The following is a 25,158-nucleotide window of genomic DNA, read 5'->3' on the forward strand; positions in this document are numbered from 1 at the left end:
ATTGTTGGCTAGTCCATGCCAAAATCAGAAAATATAACAAAAAATGAACTTAAAAAAAAAACACAATATATCTAAAACCAATAATTTGAACATAACCGTAGCCAATTAAAATGAACCAGATTACTAAAACTTTGTTGTTTCGTATTTTAAGTTACTCCAAGTTTTAACCCCCCCTATATATGCACCAGGACAGATCTCTAAGCTGTCCTAGCCGACTGGATTGGTGCGCTGGATTTAAGATCGTTTATCCGAGAGGAAGAGGGTTTGAATCCTAGTGACCCAATTATTTGGTTTGGGACGGGGGTCAGTGGCGTGACTTTGTTAGCTCAGCCAGTGTCGACCCAGCTTTAAATGGGTACCTGGAGAGAGCTGGGGAGGTAAACAGGAAGGGTGTGCGAAAGCACAGGATGGTTGGCCCCCAACCCCCCATTGCATTTCCTGGCTGAAGGGCCAAGAAACCGAGATCAGCACGGCCGACTGTAAAGTCCAATGCCGTATTCTTATTTTATTATACAGATCTCAAATCTGCCTCCAATCAGCGGAACAGAGAATCCACATTGCCTTAAAGCTTCTAATAGGATTTGATATTATAGGCTTAATAGACGGACAACAAAGGAAACACTTGACTTCCAATTGGGGGGATCTTGATCAACAAATCTGATTTCAGCATTTTCCTTCTTTTCAAGTTATTAACGTAATTATGTTCTGAAGAGGAAGGAGATCAAAGCTTTAAACTTCTGAAACTAAGACAAATGATTCTCAGAAAGCAGTATTTTCAAGTGCTTTTACGTGAGATTTTAAACGAGATTTTCTTGGAAGTAAAAGGTAATTCAGCTACTAATTCGTATCAGGCTGTAGTGACTAACCCTGGATCTAATAGTATTTCGTCTCTGTTACGCCCCAAGATCGTTTCTGACATTTTCACAAGTCTGATTTAATTGCCAAAATCTATTTGCTAAGCTGTTTTCAAAGGGAAGCAGCTGAATAATGCAGATCAGGAGGATTGAACTGTGATTAAACATACTTGGCTCTGCTAATCTTCCCATTGAATGCAGCTCACCATAAGTTTTTTGGCAATTATTTCATATTCAAAATGTCTGTTAAGGCCTAGGCGGAACACCAATGATTTGATCAGACTTTACTTTTGAAAAGTTGAAGGAAAGACTAAGGGGAAATAACAAGTCTGGGAACTCAAGTCCTTCTTCTAGAAGAAAAAAAAACACCAATGCCGCTTAGCGTCTCGGGATAAGACTCCTTTCTTTGAATGACCAATTAATTCTAAATTCAACTCAGCACCGCTATGCTAATTGCGGTTTTAAAGTTATAAGCTCTTTTCGAAGCTTTTTCTATCCAAATTTGTAATGCTGTACAGTCTGCAGTGCTGCTGCTGGTGATTTTTGGTAGTTAAGGGTTACTTACAGACCTAAGGGAGATCGATAAGGCTGGAAACTCAAGCTAATATCGTAGAAAAAAAAATACTAATTCCGCTTATTGTCTTGGAATAAGATTGGAAAATTATTAAATCTTTCTATATATAACCTTGTGTCGCTATGCTGCTTGTAATGCTAAGGTTTTAGATTCGTTTTTAAAGCTCTTTTTTAACCAGCTCTGTAGTGCTGCAACTCTTGCTAACCTTTTGCTTAACCCACTTGATAGAGTGCTGGTCATTTTCCGTACCCATCGGCACCATACTAAGGCGCCTGGGATTCAATTAGCTCCGGTTCCAAGCCCAATTCATGTCCCACTATACTGCTTGTGGTTTTAATGTCGTACGTTGTTTTTAAATTCGTTTTTGTTCAAGTATGCAATGTGTCACTATCTGCGGCACTGGCCCCAAGTATGCAATATGTCACTATATACGGCACTGGTCCTGGCTCTTTTTAATGAAATGAAGTTGGAAATGAAGATACGAGCTCCTGGTTATATAATCCCGTTGATCAAGCGTTGAGAATATGCCCTATTTTGTCGTTTTCACAGTCTTCTAATTTCGGAGCTCTACATTTTGTATTATTTTTTGTTTAATTCAATTGTTCTTCATTGTGTGCTTTCATGGGGTAGGCCACCAGTGTCGAGGCAGTATATTCAGCTCTAGTCATTATTCTCAATGTTACCATAATATGGAGGTAGAGATTTCTGTATCTGCACATAAGGTTAAAGGGGGGGGGATTCTTCTACTAAGATTGGTCCAAATGGTATTTCTCTCTGTTGCACCGCGCAAATCGAAAAATGATGGCCTAAATATCCACTTTTTATGACAAAATGATTCAGTTTCTTTTGCATATTGTAGCAGGCCTCCCCCTTCTTGGAGAATAAAATTTTTAATTACTTATTAATTTTTTAATTAGCTATTAAAATATTGATTAATAAAAATTAATAATTATTAACATAATGAATAATCAATATTTGATTGATAATTACTGTGTTTTAAGTAGGTGACAGAATTATTCGTATCCAAATGGATTGCATCCCGATCCCATGGCCATGAAATGGTTGGACTCAAGTTCTACCTTTTCACGTAAAAACTTCTTATCACGATCAAAAGTCGGTACCAGCTTAAACTGAGACATTTAAACGGTCGTTCCAAAATGAAAACATGTTCAATATACAAGAAAAAATGTTTTAAAACCAAGTACACCACATTTGGCTATCAGTTAGTAAATTTCGTATGGTTTCTTCGCAAAATCTCTTGATTTATTATTTAGTATTATTTCTCGTGCCAATTAGCTGCTCGAAACTGCAAAATGCCTTCCCCTTTATAATTAAGATGAGACAATGTTTTATTCTCCGAAACATTCTCACTGGGAAACACTGCCGATCTATCGTCGAAAAAGTTAATGAATGCAGTAAACTGAAATGTGGCCCCATAAGCCTCCTCCGCCCATTTGCGTCCCAATTATCTGTTTAATAGAGTGTATATTCCTTTTTATCGCTTTTATAGTTCCTTATGCTGGCGCTCTGAATTCAATTTTTTTGCACTATTTTCTTCTTTTTCCTTTCATTTACTGTTGGGATGAGGAACCTCGTGAGTCGGGCTCATTCTGCTCTCATAACTTTATTTGTTATTCCTTGTGGATTTGTTGTCTTCTTTCTCAGCTAGATTTTAGTTAGGGTCTGGGTTAGGAATAGGTTTTATCTACTTCCTTGTTTTCGGGAATGTGTGGTTACTTTTTCTAGTTTATTACTAACAGGAATAACTAGTATGGACTATTTTTGGTGGCAAGACTTCAAAATTTTGTTGTTGACTTGAAAACCGAGTTGCTATTCAGAATTTTCTATCTGTGGTAGATAATTCATTAAATTTAGTGACAACATACACAAAACCTGAATTTTGGAATAGAAACTACAGCTATGAAAATAGCACTCTTTCTGCATAGTGCACTATCTCTTGCACGTTCGTTTTGGGGGCGCGAAATAGCAAAACACTCGGTTATATCTTACATGTTAAATGTTTATCGTTTGTGTGACAACAGACGTGTGAGGGTATTGAGTTTAGTTTTCTGTTTACTGCACAGATGAAACACTGTTTAGAGCTATGTTTGCCTTTTTTTCTTTTTTACTTGGCTTTCTAAAATAAACTTTCCTATTCATGTTTTTAGTTTCTATAATAAAATGGTACATACAATTTTAATTCTATTAACATGGACCTGTGGAGCGTCTTGAAAAGAACAATTTGGCTTTTAAGTTTTTTCCTAATTAACTCTAAAAAAGACGTTTTCATCATTCTACTGCAGTTTATACCATCAGTTTATATTGGAAACCCCTGAACGGTTGAATAATTAGCTTCAAAAGACAGTTCATTAATTGACTTAGTCTAGTTAGGTTGCTAAAGCGCTTTGTGAAATATGGCAAAGAAATTAAAGAAGTGCAATAAAGAGGAATTGGTTATTGTGCAGAAGCACAGGGAAAAATTGCGGAAAATATTCAAGAAGCTTGGATGGCCAAGGCTTACAGTACACTTACTCGATTTGAATGAAACACTTCTTCAGGAAGAGATTATAGCAGAACCACGAAGAATAAATGCTGGTCGCTATTTAGAATAAGACTTTACCCTTTTTTCTGAAGAGATACGAAGATCTAGTAATCAAACATGTGAAAGTATCACTCAATTTGTTTTTGTAGAGTAATTGTTTCAAGGACCTTAAGAGTTTAATTTGTTTTTTATAGGTTCGTGTTTCTCTTTAAGGGTTTAGGTCCGAATTCTGATACTTTTCCTGGGAGGTTGTTCAGACGAATTTAAACACGGGGAAAAGAGGGGAGAGGGGAGTGCAATTAAAACATTTATATTTAAATTTCATCACATGGTTTTCTCTCTTTTTTTTTTAATTCGATTCTCCGAACCCGAGAGTAAAGAAAAAGAGAAAAAAAAGTAAAAAAAAGAGAAAAGGGACTAGGGACTAGGATAAAGATTGAAGGGTCAAGTGCTGCAAATTTTTTCATATTTTTGATAATTTCAGTGTGCTTTATTTGAAGCTCTCGGGTTTGAAGAATCGAATTAAAAAAAAAAGAGAAAACCGTGCGATGAAATTTAAATATAAATTTTGAAATTGCCCTCCCCTCTTTTCTTAATGTTTAAATTCCATATTAAACTAGTCCTTAGTAAAAATTACAATTAGTCATGCAGTTTTTATTTTTTGTCTTATGGGTTTTAATGCATAGTTTTGTATAATATTTTGAGCTGGGGGAAGGGGGTGAATAGTTCCATGAAATCTTTTAATGATGAGGTGAAAAAAGATTGGGGGGGGGGGGATTAAAGTTTTAAAAACAAAGATTATAGTTTCTAATTTTCATACTTTTCATGGGAAACCTTTCAGATCAATACGATCATGAGCACACGAAGATGGTGCACACCCAAAATTATAATCTCTACCCCACCCCCCTCCAAAGAAGAACGGTTTTCTCCTTCCATTTCATTCACATGTTAGTCTTCTGTAAAAAAACATGAGTCAAAAGTGAGCCGGGATTGGACAATAATAGTAAAAAAAAAAAAAATGCACTTTACCGACTATCTATCGTATACTCAATAGATAAGTTTAAAAAAAGAGGAGGGTAAATCCAGATATGGCGAAGACTTTGACTTTAAACCTTTCGATCTTTATATCTTGTGAAAAAAAATATGCATTTATTTAGAATGAAACGAAAGGCAATATAGAAAATCTCAGGAACGGCTAAGGGTATTAAGTTGAAACTTCCCGGGTATGCTGTGATGGAACATTGAACTAGATGAAGAGACAGATGGCAGATTTAGATCTGCATCTTGGTAATCAAAATGGGATATTTGGAATATCTCAAGATGTTCTAAGAGTATTCAATTGTATATTTCAGGGAATGATGATTCAATTGTAACTTTCAGGGAGTGGTAAAAAGGCGCATCTGGAAAATGTCAGGAACGGCTAACAGTATTTAATTGAAACTTTTAGGGTATGCTGAGGGAGATTTTGAACGAAATCAAAGGACAGTTTGTGTATCCATGTTATCAAAATGGAGCATTTGCGATATTCTTAGAACCGCTAAGGGTATTAAGTTCAAGTTTTCATTCTATTTTGAGATAAATCAAAGTACTCTATGGGATACCAAGCTGTCAAAAAGACACATCTGCAACATCTCGGGAACAGCTAAGGATAGTAAGTTGAAACTTTCAGGGAACGTTGAGGGGTATATTAAACTAAATCATAAGACGTTATATGCATAAATCTTGTCAAAAAAGAGTATCAACAATATCTCGGGGAAGTCCAAAGGTACTGGGGCCTTCAGGAAATAGTGATGAGGGTGCGGAACAAAATGAAAGGACACAGTGTGCATAAAAGCTGTGAAAAAAATGGACATTTGTAATATCTCTGAAACGGCTAAGGGTATTAATTTGAAATTTTCTGGGAATGTATTTTGAGAAATTAATAAAAAAAAACTTTTTCAAAAAAAGTTTTTCAAAGAAAAGTAAAGGCCTACATTAAACCAAAGGAGAACTTACTTAAAATCACTTAATAATTAAATCTTAAAACAAACATAAATCTATATTGATAAATAAAAGAAAATACTTAAAATCACTTAAAATGGGTACTAAATTTTCTGGGATCTAAATCAAAATCGACTAAATGTATCGTGGTTTTTGAAATGACGTGTATCAATAACTGAAGAGCAGCTAAGGTCATTAGGTTGAAACTTTCAGGGAGAGTTGAACTAAACCACGAAACACTATAACGTTCTTATCCATAGATGGCTTAATAGGCATTAGCCCTATTCCTGTTTAGGGTAGTTTGTGTTCATTTTAAGCTGTAACTTATTATTTATTGTTATTTCTGCTCGTTCCTCTTTTTTTTTATTTATCAATAGAGATTTATGTTTGTTTTAAGATTTAATTATTAAGTGATTTTAAGTATGTTCTCCTTTGGTTTAGCCTAATGTAGGCCTTTACTTTTCTTTGAAAAACTTTTTTTGAAAAAGTTTTTTATTATTAATTTCTCAAGATAAAGCTGTAAAATAATTATTGTTATCGCAAATTTTTTTGTTTAATTAATTCATTTTGAATTCCCGCGGTTGACTAAAAGTTAATGCTGAGCGCATATGCGTACTATGCGTATGTTTGTCATATGCGTCCAATTTTTACCTTTTTTTGTGATTTCGTCTCAAAAATCAGGCGACAAATTGAAACCCTGCTATTCAGTCTTCTCAAACTGTTCAGAGCAAATATGAAGACCACCTCCAAAATCCCTAGGTAGTCACCTAACGATAACCGCCCATTAGCCCATATTTCTTAATAATAATCTCTTCAGCATGCCAAATTTTGTCGTGACTGTATTGTCCCCCCCTTCAGCAGTGTCATCTCTTTTATATCTAGCTATAAATATGTTTGGGTAAATATTTATCATTTTCAAAATAATTCTCTTGCTGGTATATTGAAGTTGGCATTCTCCTTTTTTGAAAGTTCTGTTGATTCCACCTGTTTCCATTTGAAAAAGCTGTTATCAGAGAGATTTTGAAGTTGAAAAGTGTCAAACACTAGAACGCTTAGATGCTTCTTTTGTTAAAAGTTGAGATATTGGATTTAAAAATCTAAAGCTAGGTTCTATTGACTTTCAAACCTTTGGATTTGAAAGCTGTGCTGTTATATTTTCAAATCTGTTATCGTAGTTTTACTAATCTGAAAGAGGTTGTAGCGATAAGGAGGTCCACATTCTTTGTCAAATATGACTTTTAATTGATCGAAGTAAAGATTAAGGGAAAATATTAAGAAATGAAAATTTAAGTTCTTTCTAAAACCAACTCCAGTTACAGTATTTAGAAAACTGTGATGTAAGATCTTTAATTTTGAATTTTAAAGCTTTCGTATTTTAGATTGCGCATTGAGTAAATTGTTTATTTTATTCATGTTTTGTCATTCTAACATTTACTGGTCTAGATGGATGGAGGTCCAATAATAATAATGATAATAATACTTTTATTTTCCCTCGGGATACACTACAAGGAGTAGGCTACATTCAAAATAAATATAAAATATAAAGACACAACTTACAATTAACAACACCAGAACTACCGATTAATACAACCATCTGCGTCAATCGGTTAACATCGGTTAGATTTTTTCAAAAAACGGGATAAATTTCTATATTAAAGATAATATCGAGCCTTTTGAACTAAAAACTCACACTTAAATCTTTATTACATCAATTGGGTCCTTTATTCCATAAATAAAGTTTAAAGAAGTATTACGAACACTTAGCGGAAAACCTAGTAGAAATTTAAGATATCTAAAATACACAACTTTAATTTGAAATGAAGTAGAAGATGGAAAAGTTTTCAAAATCACCACTTGAAAGCTAATCAAAGGTAAAACCATTGACTGATACATTCTAGCTAATATATCCCTTCTCATATTACCCCGCAGATGAACGAGGGAACCAAACGTCTTTCTTATCTTAACTTCCAGATTGCTTATTATTGATTGAAGAATATGGGACACCTAGGTATATCACCGAGTCCAAAGTATGAAAAATCCGATCATTACCGCATTCAAGAGGAGGATAGCCAAGAGCTCATTCGCTAAGATCTTAAAATTTTCAATCAACACAGTCTTTGACCGACTAAGTAAAATAATGTCATCAGTATAAGCCAAATAACTAAATTCAACTGTTAAGTAAATCCGCGAGGTTTTTGATGGAGCGAAAAAATCTTTTAGACAAAAATTGAAATTCGACGACGATAATATCCCCCCCCTGCCTAACCATTCGTTGGATTGGACCTGCAATCCTACCCCTTCATAAGGGCATCAGGACGGTTTTTTTTTGCATAAGAAAAGAGAAGACAAATAAATGATTCAAATTGGAAACTAGGGTACTAAATTTGTGTGGTAATAGCAAAGCCGTACCCAGGATTTTTGTCGGAGGGGGTTTTACTTTTAAAAAATGTCGGGGAGGGGGTGTTTAAAAACAAAAAACACACACAAAATTTGTTTATATCCATTTTGTTTACGTTTTTACGAGCCAGACAAGCATTTTTTTTTGGGGGGGGGGGTTCAAACCACCCTAAGCCCCCTCTGGGTATGGCCTTGGGTAATATTATAACCTATTTTTTTCTGTCTGTACTTGTTTGCTTCTAGGGGTTTCTGTGCACTACTCTTAGAAGTTTCAAAAACAATGAGGTTAATGCCCTTATGTACCACCTTATGTACCATCACAGCGAACATAGCATAGCTCTAAGCCGCATTGACAAACACGCTGGCGAACACTTTTCCCCTGCCCATTTTATTTAAAGCTTATTCTTTTACTAATTTGGGAGATTAGCGAAGAATTTGGAAAGATAAGGAATGAGTCACCTGTAATTTTGATGACTTTACCTTTTGATGCAAAAATTTAGTTTTTCATGCACACCAATACCGTCTGAGGGGAATATTCGCCGGCCACGAAGTTAACTGGGATATAATTAAGCATATAAACATGTATTCCCAAAGACTCTTTATCATATTTAGAGTCCCGTCCCGGTTAGAATCGCTTGCGCTCTTGCTCGTTGCTGGGTGGAATCAAGGGATACTGTCTTTGTCCCATATTGAGTGGTTTAATGTTTTTGCTACCTATCACATGTCCCTAATTTTCTTTGTTTAAAGAAAAAAACTGTGCTGGAAGCTTATGATATTTGATTTTTTATGTTTTTTTTTATTTTGTTCAATTTGTGTTTAATTCATTTTTTCCATTTTGTTTAATTTATAGCTCTACACATGACCTTTTCCTTTATAATAAGAAATCTTTGGTTTTGGAAAATCGTTTGGCTAAGCTGTGTTATCTAACTTGTGATTTAAAATTTAGTTCCTTCTGCTGGAGTAATAAATTATGTAAAATTAGAACGTTTAGACTGTAGGGTATTTGTCATATTTTTTTTTTTCAAGAAAAAATAAATGAAAGTTTAACTTGTAATTAATAAATACGTTTTTTTTCTTACTTTTAGCGTCTATAAATTTAAAATAAACGGTTTCCTCTATATTTGAACCGTTAATATTGTTAATGTTAGTTTCTTTTCTAATGAAGAGACATTTTGGGTGATAAGGAATTGTAGGAATTTTGGAATTGAGCAATTAATCCAAAGTTCTTTTTTTGAAAGGGGCAACATTGGATTTGATTTTTTTTTTTTTTTCTAGCTTTGTTTTTTGTTGGTTTTTTTTTTTCAAAGGAAAGGTGGATAGTAGCCTATGTAGTATTTAAAATATCAAGTTTTGTAGTTTCAGCGAAATAGCATTTCAAAATGAAATATTTTTACTTGAAACTACCCTCGCTGATCATTCTCTCTCTTTCTCTCTCTCTCTCTCTCTCTCTCCCTCCCTCTCTCTCTCTCTTTTTTTTCTTTCTTTCTCTCTTTCTACCTATCTCTCTCTCTCTCTCTCATCTCCCTCTATCTCTCCCTCCCTCTCTCTCTCTATGCCTTACAAAATTTTTAGTGTTTCTTAAATCAATTTAGGTGTGAAATATTCAAGTAGTATATTTTTCATTTTTCTTGTTAGTTTGTAGCTTCTGGCTTTCTTGTTTTTCTTTTGCAGAGAAGCGAATACAGAAGCATTCGGTCGCTACTGCCAAAGTTTAGAAAATTCGCTAAAAGATCTCCAAATTGTGAGCACGGAACAGATGAGACGCTGCCAATCACAGTACAGACGAGAATTTCAAAAAATAGGATCTGTTTTCAAAGGGCTGGATATCCCAAGTGATTATGATGACCATAGTGAAGGTAATAAAATTTAAAAATAGTTAGCTATGATCTGTGAAATATTCAATCTTTGCTGTTACAACCATAGAGACGCAGTATGCTGACTTTTAATTCGTCAACTTTTTATATTGATTAATTTACGCTTCAAAATAACTTGATCCTTTCCTTGATCCTTGATCCTTTTATATATATATATATATATATATATATATATATATATATATATATATATATATATATATATATATATATATATATATATATATATATATATGTCGTCTCTGTGTGTGTGTGTCGTCTCTCTGTGTGTGTGTCATCTGTATGTGTGTCGTCTCTGTATGTGTGTCTTCTCTGTGTGTGTATCGTTTGTGTGTGTGTGGTTCGTCTCAGTGTGTATGTCGTTTCTGTGTGTGTGTCGTTTCTGTGTGTATATGTATATATTATATGTATATATACATATATATGTGATTGGAATATTTCTGTCCCACGTATAATATGTTTTGTCTGTAATAATGTACGGTAGTCCTTATATTGGGACAACTTCTACATTCTTATGCTCAGAGAGCTTGTATGCTTGGTGTGCTGTACTCACTCATCATTTTACATCTGCTGGGTTTTACCAACTAATAGACAACAACGTAGTCTGTTGTAATGAATATGAGCCATATTGTGTGACCCTAGGCGTAGAGCTTTCAAAAACATTTTGCTACAAAATTTTTGATACAATTCGAAAAAGTAAAGGTAGCAATTTTTGGCTTTTATTCTTTTAACTCGGCATTATGAAAGTCTATTTTTTAAGCTCTTTAATTTAACGGGTTATCAAGAGATTCTTCAAATTTCAGGTCCTATTGCTCAGATATTTAAAAAAAAGCTCGAACGAAGTTTTTTTTCAATTTTTGTCTAAAGGATTATTACAGATATCATGGCATAAGTGTTCAAATGATTTTGCTTTAGTATTTTCTTGCCATTAGTCTGGAAAGTTCGCTTGAGTTCTGCCAAGTAGCATTATTAAACGAGGCTCACAATTCACGACTAACCTATGGGTTGTGCAATGGTTAATGTACATCTCATTCTAGAAAACAAGATGTCTTCGTAATAGAAATCGACTCCTTGCCTTATTAGAAATTTAAACGAAGATAGGAAGTAAAACCTATATTTAATGTTATATTTTAACAATAAATCATATTGACTACTTTTATTTCATTGGCTGATTTAAACAAAAACCTTTTTTAATGGTTATTGCGCATTTCTAAAATGACCTGGGTGAATCTGACACTAAGTTGCAAAAGAAAAGCGATAATATTAATACAATGAATTAAAAGGCAAATTCGATTTTGTTTACCAGTGGCACTAATCCAAGTTCAATGAAGACGAATATTTGGGCTTTCTATAATATTGCAAATGCTTTAAAACATGGGGACGAATATTGGGCGCTCTGCAAAATCATGAATGCATTAAAACGTTCTCTTTTGTCCACCTAATTAAAGTTTTCTACCATACCGTAAGTTGGATCCTCACATCATAGATTTTTATTTTCAAAACGGATTTAAGAATGTAAAATTCCTCGTTTTTGTTGATACCAGTTTGAAACCTCAATGATTTGCTGAATTTAATGGTGTGATTATCAATAAAATTACCTTACCCCTAGAGGATTTCCTTCTCCGCTTTGAAAACTACTCGAATTTTCTTAAGCTCGCAGCTTTTGAAGTGTAATTTTAAAATTAATGCATAATATATGTTTGGAATTACCATAAAAGTAAGGAAATTATCTAGGAAATTCTTTATTATCTGTTCATTTTCTCTACTCTATCAAGCACAGTAGACAGAATATACCAGTAAGCTTATCGCAGATCATTTCTAGTCTTCGTTCTCGGTGCGAACAAAAAGCTCCTCCCACTTATTTCTGCATTAGTGGGAATGCGGGTTAGTCTGTTTCCGATTGTTTCAATGCACTTTGATGGAAACAATCGGAAACAGACTAACCTGCATTCCCGCGAATCTGACTTCGCCTATGTTTATATCTGCAAAAAAGTTCTCCGGAGCACTCGCACCCCGGTCCGGGTTTTTATAATAGGTGAGATAGAGAATGATCATACTGGATAATTATATGAACTGTGCTATCAAGTAAGGTATCTTTAAAATAGAAATGTTTGGGTTCCAATCGAATCTGCCTTATTAAGATATCTTATCCAACGATGAAATAATAATAATAAAAAAATGTAGCACACAATTTAGCCTACACACTGAGTAGCCTACAAATGTAGCCTAGAAATGTAGGCCTACAAATTTAAAAATGTAGCACACACTGAGTGCGATAGGGATCTTCGAATAAACTGCTTGTCACCAAAATTGGGTATTTGAAGGTTACTGTGTAAGACCACAAGTTCCAGTGCATTTACGTCTAGATCCGTGATTTACGTCTAGATCCGTCCAGATCCGTGATTCCCAACATGGGGAGCAGATCCCACCGGTAGGGCATGACAATATTTTGGTGGGTTATGTGAAGGACGTGGACCCTTCGGCTGACTATATTTTAGAGCCTCAATTTTGAAAAAAAAATTATTTGAATGACGTCACAATCACATGCATTTAAGGAGCAAATAAGATACATGATGGTATTGTAACACATTGTGTAAAGGGTGTTGCATACAGGCAATATTTTTCATTACTATAAAATATACCTAGAGGATTTACCGGGACGATGACCCGAGAAAAACGATCTTTTAAGCCTCCTTCAGGTGAATGCACGTCAAATTTTTAATAACAATAATAACAATTTACATAATAACAATTTTAATAACAAATTTTTAATAACATAATAACGTAAAATTTTAGAAATATTTAGGTAGGGCATGGCCCAAAACCGGCTGGGAACCGCTGGTCTAGATGCAATAGATGCGTATATTCCTTGTTATACTGCTCTGTAAATTTCGTAATTTTGAAACATCCAAAACAGGACCTTAGAAAATTACGGTTTTCAGGTAAGAATAGACCTTAGATGGGTCAAGGGGCAAAAAAGTTTTTTATTTTGGTGTTCTTGGTACTTATTTATTGCAATTAAAAGGATTTAAAAGTTAAATGTGACATAAAAATACAAATATAAACCGGACATAACACTAAATGAGTTATGAATAACACATTATGAATGACATAAACACACACATAATAACAAAACATTTATAACCTTGCAATGATGTTTATTGGCTAAAATACTAAATAACAAACAAAGATGCAGGGGCTGAGAGGCCAGGGTCAACCCAAAAACTGTCGATGAGGGGGGGGGGTATAAGAAGCATAAAAGAGATTTGCAGGATCCATAAATATTCCTTATATTACTCATACCTGGATTCACAAATTTACTAGCGTGGCATTTTCATAAAGTGCATAGGAGTCGAATCGATTAGTAAATCAATTTAAGATGACTTTATTTGAATTTAGAAAAAAAAAATGTATTTTCAGACAGAATAATTGAATGTTGACTAATTGGACCTGTCTATCACTTGTATTTCCCCTCTTGATTTCAATGAAATGCTCATTACTAAAACTGGAAAGTTGAAGGTTACTGGGTAAGACTAGTGATTCCAGTGAGTTGGAATACAAGCCCTACTAAACGTAGATGCCCCTTTGTTTCTTTCATCATTGTTGCAATACAATAGTCTGCACTAACGTCTTACAATGGAAGAGAAGATTTTCTACGTTTTACTAGTTCAGTGTGATCCGAAGTAAGAAGGTTGGTCCTTTGAAGACTTTATCTTTTAACTTTTGAGTCAGGATAGATGGAAGTTCAAGGAAGCAAGGTTGTTGTAAGGAATTTGGAAGGTTGTAATTTGTAAGAAAGTCGTAAGGAAGCTGTACATCTTCATTTCATTCATTGCATCGTAGCTTGTAATAGTTTATAGTTTATAACAATGATCACAGTTTAAATCTTCACATTGAAAACTTGAGTCTATGGCTTTTATTTTTTATTTCTAGGGCAGAGATAATGTACTAGTTTACCTAATGTTACTTCTTGCTTTTCCTGAGCCACACTTCTTATTTCTTTGCTTGGACCTGCTTTTCACTTGTATTTCTTCTTAATTTAATTCTTCTATTTCAATGAAATGCTCTATGCAAAAATCGAGCAATTGAAGGTTACTGTGTAAGACCACCGATTCCAGTGAGTTGAAATACAAGCCCTGCTAGACGCAGGTGCCTATTTGGGTCTTTAGTCATTGTTACAATTCAGTCATCTGCACTAATGTTTTACAATGACTTGGGTCTTTAGGATTTTCTTCTTAATTCTGGGGCGGATGTTTGACCTAGTTTTGCTTCTTGCCTTTCTTGAACCATAAGATAGCATGAAATTGTCGGGAATTTTCTTGCCAAAATAATAAGGAAGGGATTTGAGCTTCATAATGGCTTCTATGAGTCAGATTATGGCAGTCGTACCCCTGAGAACGCTTTATCGTAAAAGTAGCCTTAAACAAAAACAATACGAAGTTTTTAAAAATGTGGTCATTCTCTTCGTTAAAAATTAGTTATGCTTAAAGCAGTTGAAGGGGGCAAACGAAAGGCATAGGACCAAATGAGGTATTTAGAGGGGAGAATGAGGTCGGGAGGGGTGGGGACAACTGTCCTCCCTCCCCATAACAATTTACATACCTGCTTTTACCCATTTGCCGAACAGGTTTGAGGGGCTGGAACTGTACCTGACATATACGTGAGCATTACTAGAACCCTCGTTCTAGTCCCATACTTAATACAGAGAGGTAACTGAGCTTACGCATAAACATTAACCACAATGCAAGAGGGATGGCTGACCCCCGGAAGTGTCTAAGCTGGGAGAATACTTTAGCGGCTGAAGTGGCTTTGGCTGTTATATTTGCTGCATAGAAATCCCTAAAGTCTTACGCTGCTCAAAGTGCTGCATCAATTTCTGAGTTCTGCTGCTTGAGGGTCAAGCTCTGATTCAAACTGATAGATGGAATAGTTGTTGATTTTATTAATCAAGCTGTCCTCGTGGAGTATTAGCTTTCCTGACAGAAATTGCTGTTGCCCGTTAAATTAGGCTTTTACTGTTAATTGAGATTGTTATGAAATAGATTGCTAAATAAGGAAGATTTGTGTCTGAATTACAGAGATTTGGCGTCAAAAAAAGTGTGTGCAGGGCTCATCTTTTCCTCCTATTTTCCTCCATGAAGCTTGGAGGACGTTGATTAAACTTTCAAAGATTTTAAGGATTTGAGCTGATTCCTCCACATGTTTCTACTATTTTCTTCAAAATAACAAAGAAAGTTTGCCCAAAAGGTGATTGTTTAATCTAGAAGATATTAATAGTTGCTGGCAGTTTCACAAAAAATTTGTTAATTGCCAACAGGGCAAGAATTTCCTTTGCTATGAGGATGATTTTATTGCACTCAGAATTTTAAACATAATTTATAATTTATTTTGTTAACTGCCAACTGGGCAATTACAATTCTGTTAATTCCCAACTGGTCAAGAAATTTCTTTGCAGTAAAGATCATTTTATTGTTCTCAGAATTTTAAATATAGTTTATAATTTCTTTGTTAATTGCCAACTGGGCAACACAAATTTTGTTAATTGCCAGCTGGGCAAGAATTTTCTTTGCAATGAGGATGATTTTATTGCACTCAGAATTTTTAATATGATTTATAATTTATTAATTATAACTTATAAGTAATAAAATTTATAATTAAATTATCTAAAATATATTTATACAGTTTATTTTGCTTAACTGAATTTATAGCAGGTTGCGGCCATTTTATATATATATATATATATATATATATATATATATATATATATATATATATATATATATATATATATACGACCTGAAATTTCACACCTTTAATATTGCAATAGCAAAGAAGTTAAGCTGAAGATCAAGAGAGGGGCGTAAAAATTCAATAAAAGATAGATACTCTAAAATGTTATTGTAAATACAGCCCCTCAAAGGGGAGCTATAAGGACAGACGTAATGTAAACAATCACAGTCTCGACACACGTTTTTTTAATGTTCTAAGAATAAGTAATTGACCCAACCAATGAAACTTTCAAAGACTTTCACGATTTGAGTTGTCCCTGAAAGCATTCACTTGGTTCCACTATATGAAAAAAAGTTTGTCCAGAAAGTGGTTCTTTACCATACCGTAAATTTATAGTTGCTGGTACTTTTACTGTAAGTAGCAAGACCTATTCTTTCTTGGCAGTAAGGATAGTTTCACTAAGAAAGTTTAAATTTTCTCCTATTTTAACGCAATTTATGACAGGGTACGTCCATCTAAATAACTTCCTGTGTAGTATTGTACCCACTGTTTCTACTGATCTGTATTGAGACTTTGGTAAAATTGTGGAGAAATTATGTCAAAGCCAACGGCAGAACAAGGTCATGTTTAATTTTTATGGCAGCTATAAGTTTCACCTCCCATTGCTCATTATACTCATAAAAAAGATGAAACACAATTTTATTCACACTACATATTATTGGGGATGAATATACGAGGCATGTTTTTTAAGTAAGTACCGTTTTACGATTACGCCGCCACAGTGCTACGGTCGCCGTTCTGCGCATGCACGCTGGTTACCTACATCTCTTGTCTACGCACTGACGCCATTACAGTCTGATTTTTTATACGTTGTTTACTGAGTGTTTAAGATGCCTCCGACAATCGTGAGTCCCGCCGATTGTGAAGTACGGGCGGTTATACGATTTCTTAGTGCTAAAGTCGTAAAACCGATCGATATTCATCGTGAGATCTGTGAAGTTTACGGACAAAACATTATGAGTGATGGAATGGTAAGGAAATGGGTGACAATCAAAACAACAATCCATGGAATGGCGACATTCATCATCACCCAAAATAGTGAAATTTAAGCAAACAATTTCTGCCTGGAAAATTTCATTATTTTGGGTGATGATGAATGTCGCCATTCCATGGATTGTTGTTTTGATTGTCACCCATTTCCTTACCATTCCATCACTCATAATGTTTTGTCCGTAAACTTCACAGATCTCACGATGAATATCGATTGGTTTTACGCCTTTAGCACTACGCCTTTTTTTTAAGAGAAAAAGGGTAGAAGTACTACATTTTAGTTACTTCCTACTTGGTGTTTTGGTTTGTTTGTCTGTCTCATCACTCATACCGTCTTTTTTACTGATGGTAGAACTTGAATACTAGATTCTAGATATTTGAAGACTATAAAATGGAAAGAGTCATTTAAATTTCTCAACGTATGATTCATCACTGACAGCCTGATCATTCTTGCCCATTGTTTTGTTTATCGTGATAGAGATTCAAGCAAAATTGCCGGCTAAAATTGCATGTCTAGACAAACAGTATAGCATATTTAGGTGTAATATTTATTGCTGCTTGACGTTTTTCTGTTTTCTGTTACAGCATTAAAGCAGTCTAGCTGAAGAGTAAGAGACACATTTGATATTGTTTTATTTTTACATTTTTCTGAGTAGCCTAGTAAAAGAGCTCATTGTGCTCTGGGAGTAACACTTTGGATTTGTCCTTTTTTCTCTTTTTACTCTTATGTTGCCGATCTCAGTTTATTGCGAGAATGTGATAAGGGTCTAATAAACCTTCGTGGTTTGTATGGAAAGCATATAGTCCAGGGGCCAAGACCTAAAAATGTGACACCTCCATGACACATCTATTTCACGCAATCTGATAGCAGTTTTTAGTCATATCAAACCCGCTGATTACGATTATACCCGGGACTAGTTACCTCCGAGGGGTGCTTGACCCTTAAAAATGACCTGAAATATTAAATAGTACTATCTATTGAGTTTCACTTGCAGCCCAATACGTCTCGGTCCTTTTAGCTGTAACTTAACGTAACTGAGCAAAAATGTAAGCAAGTTAGTGATAAAAAAAACAACAAAAAAAAAAAACAACAAAAAAAAACAAAAAAAGAATAAACTGTCATAATTAGTTTATTGAGGAATCGTTTATAATCCTTATTGGAGATAGATCATAAAATGAAAATATATTAATAGATAATAAAATCAAAATTAGTTATCATCATCAGAATCCAACACACATGCACCTCCACAACTACATAGCAAGCTACAATTTTTTATTCCTTCACAGCCACAACTCCATATTCAGTCTTTCATCTTTTTCAGACTGTCTTTTCATGAAGAGCACCATGCACTTTTGATGGTACTTAGACTCAATTCTCACAAATGGAGCATCTTTACAGATCATCCACAATTGAGGTTCCAAATCTTTCAGTCTTTCTACCTGCTTCTAAATATTATTCTGCCTTTCTAGAGTTGTTATCTGATTTACATTCATTTTCTTTTTTTTTGTGCTGCCCATTAAGCTACAAAAAAGGCAGCATGACTTGTATTCAAAGTTCCCTTTATGTGAGTTACTGTCTCTACGTAGTGTTTGCCTCCTTTTAGTTGACAAACACTGTGATTGAGTTTGGTTAGAAGACTCCTGATGACTTTTGCAGGAATAGAATTTCTGGCGGCATACTCTGTGCCAGAACAAGTCTGTTTTAGAAAAAGTTAGGCTTTGTAAAACTTTTTCTCAATGCCCTGTAGCCAAATGTACATGAACAGTTTGATGCCAAGAAGGAAATCACATGTTGAATGTCTGTAACTTTATGTAAAGGAGCACTTCGCGTTTCCTGACACAATAGGCATGATTCTGGTTTAAATACTGCATTCTTTGGACTGTGCATCAGCTTCAGGTTTTTTGAAGCAAGTTGATCCATTCTTCTGAAATAAATCTTATTTGAATACTACTGGAGTAGTTTAAATCTTATCCTGTTACATGAAATTGTAAGGTCACAATTTAAGAAGAGAGAAGAATGTAACAGAAAAAGATATTTTGTAATGCTAGATTCAAACATTCTTGCCATTTTTCGTGATACTAAGCCCCTTTTTTTAACATGTAGTGCCACTTGACAGAAATAAATTTTTCTTTAAAAAAAGAAAAGATTTGAATAAGATTTTACAGATTTTTGAAAAAAGCTCAAAAAAGATATGATTATCATAATTGGATAGATTATTGATTTTTGAATTTAATGGTATGTTTATTTCTTAGGCTGAGTTCCAACCCACCTACCAGGGTAAGTTATCACAGTAATCTCACAACCTGCAGAATAACATGGTAACAAGTGACCATAAGGTGACACCACTAGATTAATCTTAATACAAACATCACAATAAAGAATTAAACAAGATTTCATCAGAATTTGCTGTTTTTGTGAAAGCAAATAAGTGAATCAAACACTCAATCTTGATATATTCAATCTTGTAACATATGCACTGTAACTCCAATACAATATTCTTGCTTTACAGTAAATCTCTGGTATTCCTAAGAAATTGCAAATATTAACCAGAGAAGTTAATATTATACTATGATTTTAAAGCATTAACTTTGGTCAAAATATCAATTTCGTCTGAATTTCTTAGCAACAACAATTTAGTAGCAAGTGACCTGTGTCCTAAAGTAATCAAACAGTGCATTAAGTGTATAAAATCAACAGTAATTGTGTCCTAAAGACTTGTATTCCAAAATTTCTCCATGCATGTTGCTGTCTTCAAAGTATTTGCATTGTTTTAATTGACAAGCAATGTGATATAGTTTGGTCAGAAGACTCCTGGTAACTTTTGCAGGAATAGAACTTCTGACAGCAAACTCTGTGCTGGAACAGGCCTGTTTCAGAGAAATAGAGCTTTTTAAAAAAATTTTGCAATGTTCTGTAACAAAATATACAAGAGCAATTTGGTGATAAGAAGGAAATAACACATGGAATGTATATGAATTTATGTAAAGGACCACTTCCAGTTTGCTTACACAATAGGCATAGTTATGGTTGAAATACTGTATGCTTTGGACAATGCATTAGCTTCCGGCTTGTTGAAGCTAGTTAATCCATCCTTTTTAAAGAACTCAAAAGTTAAAATACTGTTAGAGCAGAATAAATCTTTTGTCCCTTACCTGATATTGCAAGGATTTACTTTATAAAGAATTTACTTTAGAAATAAAATTAAACAGAAAAATATACTATAAAATGCAACATTAGATTGTAATAATATAACTATAGATTCAATTGGATCTACTTTTGATTACTAGTATATTTGAAATGGTTACTGTTATGTATAGTTAAAATGATTTAAGCTAATGAAAAGCCTCCAAAGAAATTTTAGACAAATCTAATGGTTAACAATTCACATTCTATGTGGTATAATAGAGATTCTGTAGTGCACTGTTGAAACAGTGATTAGCAATCCAAATACTGATTGTCTTACTTTACTTCTTGTATGTGTGATGCTCCAAAATAAAATAGGAAAATGAAACTTTCAGGGATGGGTTTACAATCTAAAGTATGTCTTGGGAAGACATTTTAAAGTGTCTACCTCTACGTCGTCTCCCAAGGGAGGGTCCTGGCATTTGATGACCTTTAAAAATCTGGGTTTTAAAAAAGTGAAACCTTGATAAATAGATCTTCTGCTTAAAATGAAGTACAACAAAACTATTTTCAGTTTCACAATTTTGTTCAGTCACAATTTATAAGGTTTTAAAGATATGCAAATACATTTCCTAAATTGTGAAAAAAAACAACAGTGATATGGCTTAAAATACTGCTCAAATAGCCTAACAAGAATTGTATTTCCGGAACTAAAGCCAGAGAAAAAGAAACTGATAACTGACAATGAAGGTAAAATGTTGTTTGTCAAAATTTCAATAGTTATAGACCTGTCATGTAGACAAATTTCAGAACACTCTAGAGGGAGAAGGAGTGAAAGTAGGTACTTCAAAATACCTTCCCGGGACATTCTTTAGCCTGTAGACCCATTCCTGAAAGGGTAAATATTTACCAAATCATATTATTGAGTTATGAATAAAGTGAATATACCACTTGATGCCTTTTTTTATGCTCTTTACAAGTATATTAATCGTTTTTGTCAGGAATGAATTTTAGCCCCTACCCTTATATATACCAATTCAGGGTATATATTTGGGTCAATATCTACAAAATCATATTATTGAGTTAGGACAAAAGTGAATACACCATTTGATGCCTTTTTTTATGCTGATTACAAATATAATAAGCATTTCTATGGAAATGAGTTTCTGGAAATCTTTCTGGAAGTTTCTGGAAATCTCATTTTCTGGAAATGAGTTTCAGCCCCCCCCCCTATAAATGCCAATTCAGGGTTAGGTTAGGTTAGGTATAGCCTATATAGGGGGGGGGTGAAATTCATTTCCGATAGAAATGCTTATTATATTCGTAATCAGCATAAAAAAAATGCATCAAATGGTGTATTCACTTTATTCCTAACTCAATAATATGATTTCGTAGATATTGACCTATATTTGCACATTAGGGGGGTGGGGGAAAGTTTTTACTTACCTCTCATTTACATTAGAAATAAAATTTACCCCCACCCCCTAATTTGCAAATATATACCCTGAATTGTATAAACAGGGGGGGAGGGTAAAATCGATTTCTGACAAAAATGATTATTATATTTGTAAAAAGCCTAAAAAAAGGCATGGAATGGTATATTCACTTAATTTGAAACTCAATAATATGATTTGGTAAAGATTGACCAAAAAAGGCACTAAAAGAGCATTTTAAGCCTTTCTTGATCCTTGATATAACTTCAAATAATGTAGTCACAATAAAAATTGTGCTTTGAAAACTTAGACCCAAAGAAATCAATAAGCTAAAGAGCCAAAATTAAGATAGATAATTTCTGTCAAAATTTACATTGCCTGTCTCTTAAAAAAAACTCCCAAGGGTATAGCCTAGTCTAGCCTATATTAGGCTACACCCTAAATTTATTCCTGATTATCTCATATTCCTGCCTACATGCTATTTTACAAGATAGAAAAAAACTCATCTATAACTCTGTCTATTGTTGAAAAGAAAGGAATTAAGAAAAGAAGAAGGACTGATAATTTCCTATTTAAGAAAAGAAATAGCCTAAGACTGATATAGCCTAGAGGGTTCTGAACCTGTTAAAAGGTCCTTTCAATTCGATGGTTAAGGAGTAATCATACTTTTTTCTTTGGAATTCAATACTCTATCCAAATATAATGATTATTCCAAATACTAATTTTCTGTAATAACTTTAAAACTTTATTTGTTGACCATTATATCTCTTTATTCTTTAAATTGCACGCGTTGCATAAGCCTTAAACAGATACCGTTACAAACTTGAAAAAACTGTAAACAAAACTCTCGAGATAGTTTTTCCCTAATATTTCAGGTCATTTTTAAGGGTCAAGCACCCCTTGGAGGTACCTATTCCCGGGTATAATCGTAATCAGCGTGTTCGATATGACTAGAAACTGCTTTCAAATTGCGTGAAACAGATGTGTCATGACGACCTGAAAATAAGCATCTTTTTGTCTATTGGCTCCCGTACTAATACCTCTCGCTCGATCTATGAACATGTTTGTTCCCAACTCGAAGCTTACGATACAAAATGGGTAAAAAAAAACGTACATGTAAACACTGATGAATGCAAATTATTTAATAAAGTGATGGTTTTTTTACAACACTTTTTAAAATGACTTTTATCCTGATTATTACTGTTACTATATTCTTTATGTACAATCGTCAAATCTTTAAAAATTTCACACCTACACTTCTTTTTCCCAAGTAAAGCTCATCAAATCATAGCAAATTCAAGAATTACCTAAACGCTTTTGTCATGATCATTGGTGTCATTATATTCTTAATGTAAAATTTTCGGACCTATATTTGCTTTTTTCTTTCCGTCTTTTTGGCAAAGTAAAGCTCATTAAATCACAGCTAGTCAGATGACTCAGTCAATATTGCTAGTGTCGTTTGATATCAATAAGAGAATACTTTGTTTCCCTGAAACAAGAATTTAAAAAATTGAAAAATTCCTTAAAAATTTTTTGTCGTTATTATTACTATTATTTTTCTTAATGTAAAATTGTCAGGTCTTCGCAAAATTTTCACAACTATCCTTGTTTTTCCTTTTATTCTCTTTGCCAAATAAAGCTTATTAAATAACAGCGAGTCGATGTTACTAGTGTCGTTCAAGATAAAGGAGAGAATACATTGTTTCCCTGAAAGAAGAATTCAAAACAGAAATTCTTAATGGCACTATATTTTCATCTAAACTTGTCTAGTAAATAAAAAAAGGTTAAAAATTCATTTTGACGTTTTTTTTGTTTTTTTTTGTGTTTGCGTTTGGAATTTCGTCTTAAGTACAGGATGTGATTGGCAGAACAATTTACATATATATATATATATATATATATATATATATATATATATATATATATATATATATATATATATATATATATATATATATATATATATATATATATATATACGACCTGAAATTTCACCCCTTTAATATTGCAATAGCAAAGAAGTTAAGCTGAAGTTCAAGAGAGGGGCGTAAAAATTCAATAAAAGATAGATACTCTAAAATGTTATTGTAAACACAGCCCCTCAAAAGGGAGCTATAAGGACAGACGTAAGGTAAACAATCACAGTCTCGACACACTTTTTTTTAATGTTCTAAGAATAAGTAATTGACCCAAGCAATGAAACTTTCAAAGACTTTCACGACTTGAGTTGGTCCCTGAAAGCATTCACTTGGCTCCACTATATGAAAAAAAGTTTGTCCAGAAAGTGGTTCTTTACCATACCGTAAATTTATAGTTGCTGGTACTTTTACTGTAAGTAGCAAGACCTATTCTTTCTTGGCAGTAAGGATAGTTTCACTAAGAAAGTTTAAATTTTCTCCTATTTTAACGCAATTTATGACAGGGTACGTCCATCTAAATAACTTCCTGTGTATTATTGTACCCACTGTTTCTACTGATCTGTATTGAGACTTTGGTAAAATTGTGGAGAAATTATGTCAAAGCCAACGGCAGAACAAGGTCATGTATGATTTTTATGGCAGCTATAAGTTTCACCTCCCATTGCTCATTATACTCATAAAAGAGATGAAACACGATTTTATTCACACTACATATTATTGGGGATGAATATATATTCTTCTTGTCCAAACATTCTCAATATCCATTCATGGCTGCCATTAGAGATATTTCTACATAACTCTTCTGTCAATGATCATGGTAGTTTTTATAAAAGATGAAATATAACTTAAACAAATAAAACTGATTATGACTAGTTAATCAAGAATACAACTAAAATCAGTAGTAACCGTCTAATGCATTCAAAACTTACATTCAAACTTACGCCTTAGGCATAGATATGTGTGTAAGTTTTCAAGTAATTGGGTTACCAGGGTCATTTGCAAAGAGGTACCATTTCTATAGAAGCTATAGTAATTTGAAATATCATATGGAATTTGCTTCAAGGTATATACTTTGCGTACGCGCCCGTATCAAACAGGTTGGATATAATCTGTTCTGGTTCAAGTTTTTTCTGACACAATTAGCTGAATTTCTATTTCATGATATACAAGTTTTTTTTTTTAGGTTAGATCCGTATCGGAAAAACCGGTGTATTTTTTTAGTTTTCTTTACAATTCATATTAGTAAGATAATTGAATTCAAAGAGAATAGTTTTTATTTGCAAGGAAATTAGTAGAGGAAAAAAATGAGGGGTGCATTTACAGTATTGGAGATTAATGGTGGAGCTAACAACAGTGATGTAATTACTTCTTTAGTTTACGAGATTTGCAAATTTTTTGCGAAGAGGTATTAGCGTAAAGGTATTGCGATGGTTAAGAATGTAAGGTATGAAATTTGCCCATAGTTAGCATTGGAAAGTATAGCCGACGGATTTTTGTTTTTGTTGCGGGTGGGGGATTTTCCGCAGGGGCGATATTTCACAGGAAGGACTTACCGTAGGGAGGGAAGTTCCCGGGGGTAAACCTTCCAGAGGACATTTTACACAGGGGATTTTGCCAGATTTCATTGTACTTTCCAGGATTTGTCGAACTTTCTCTTTGGCGACTCAATTTTACACGTGGA

The 25,158-nt window shown here is 33.8% G+C and overlaps 1 protein-coding gene across 1 annotated transcript in view; it reads left to right on the top strand.

The window, feature by feature from the left end:
- Positions 1-25,158, top strand: part of SH3PX1 (sorting nexin 33-like protein SH3PX1) — a 198,065-nt gene that overhangs the window by 115,374 nt on the left and 57,533 nt on the right. Inside the window, exon 10 of the mRNA XM_089092739.1 lies at positions 10,019-10,203. Within this exon, the coding sequence (XP_088948865.1) occupies positions 10,019-10,203 (185 nt within the window). The remainder of the gene's footprint in view (positions 1-10,018; positions 10,204-25,158) is intronic.

Source organism: Artemia sp. Qi Xiang Cuo, chromosome 1 (genome assembly GCF_049724085.1).
Source record: "Artemia sp. Qi Xiang Cuo chromosome 1, ASM4972408v1, whole genome shotgun sequence".
NCBI lineage: Eukaryota > Metazoa > Arthropoda > Branchiopoda > Anostraca > Artemiidae > Artemia > Artemia sp. Qi Xiang Cuo.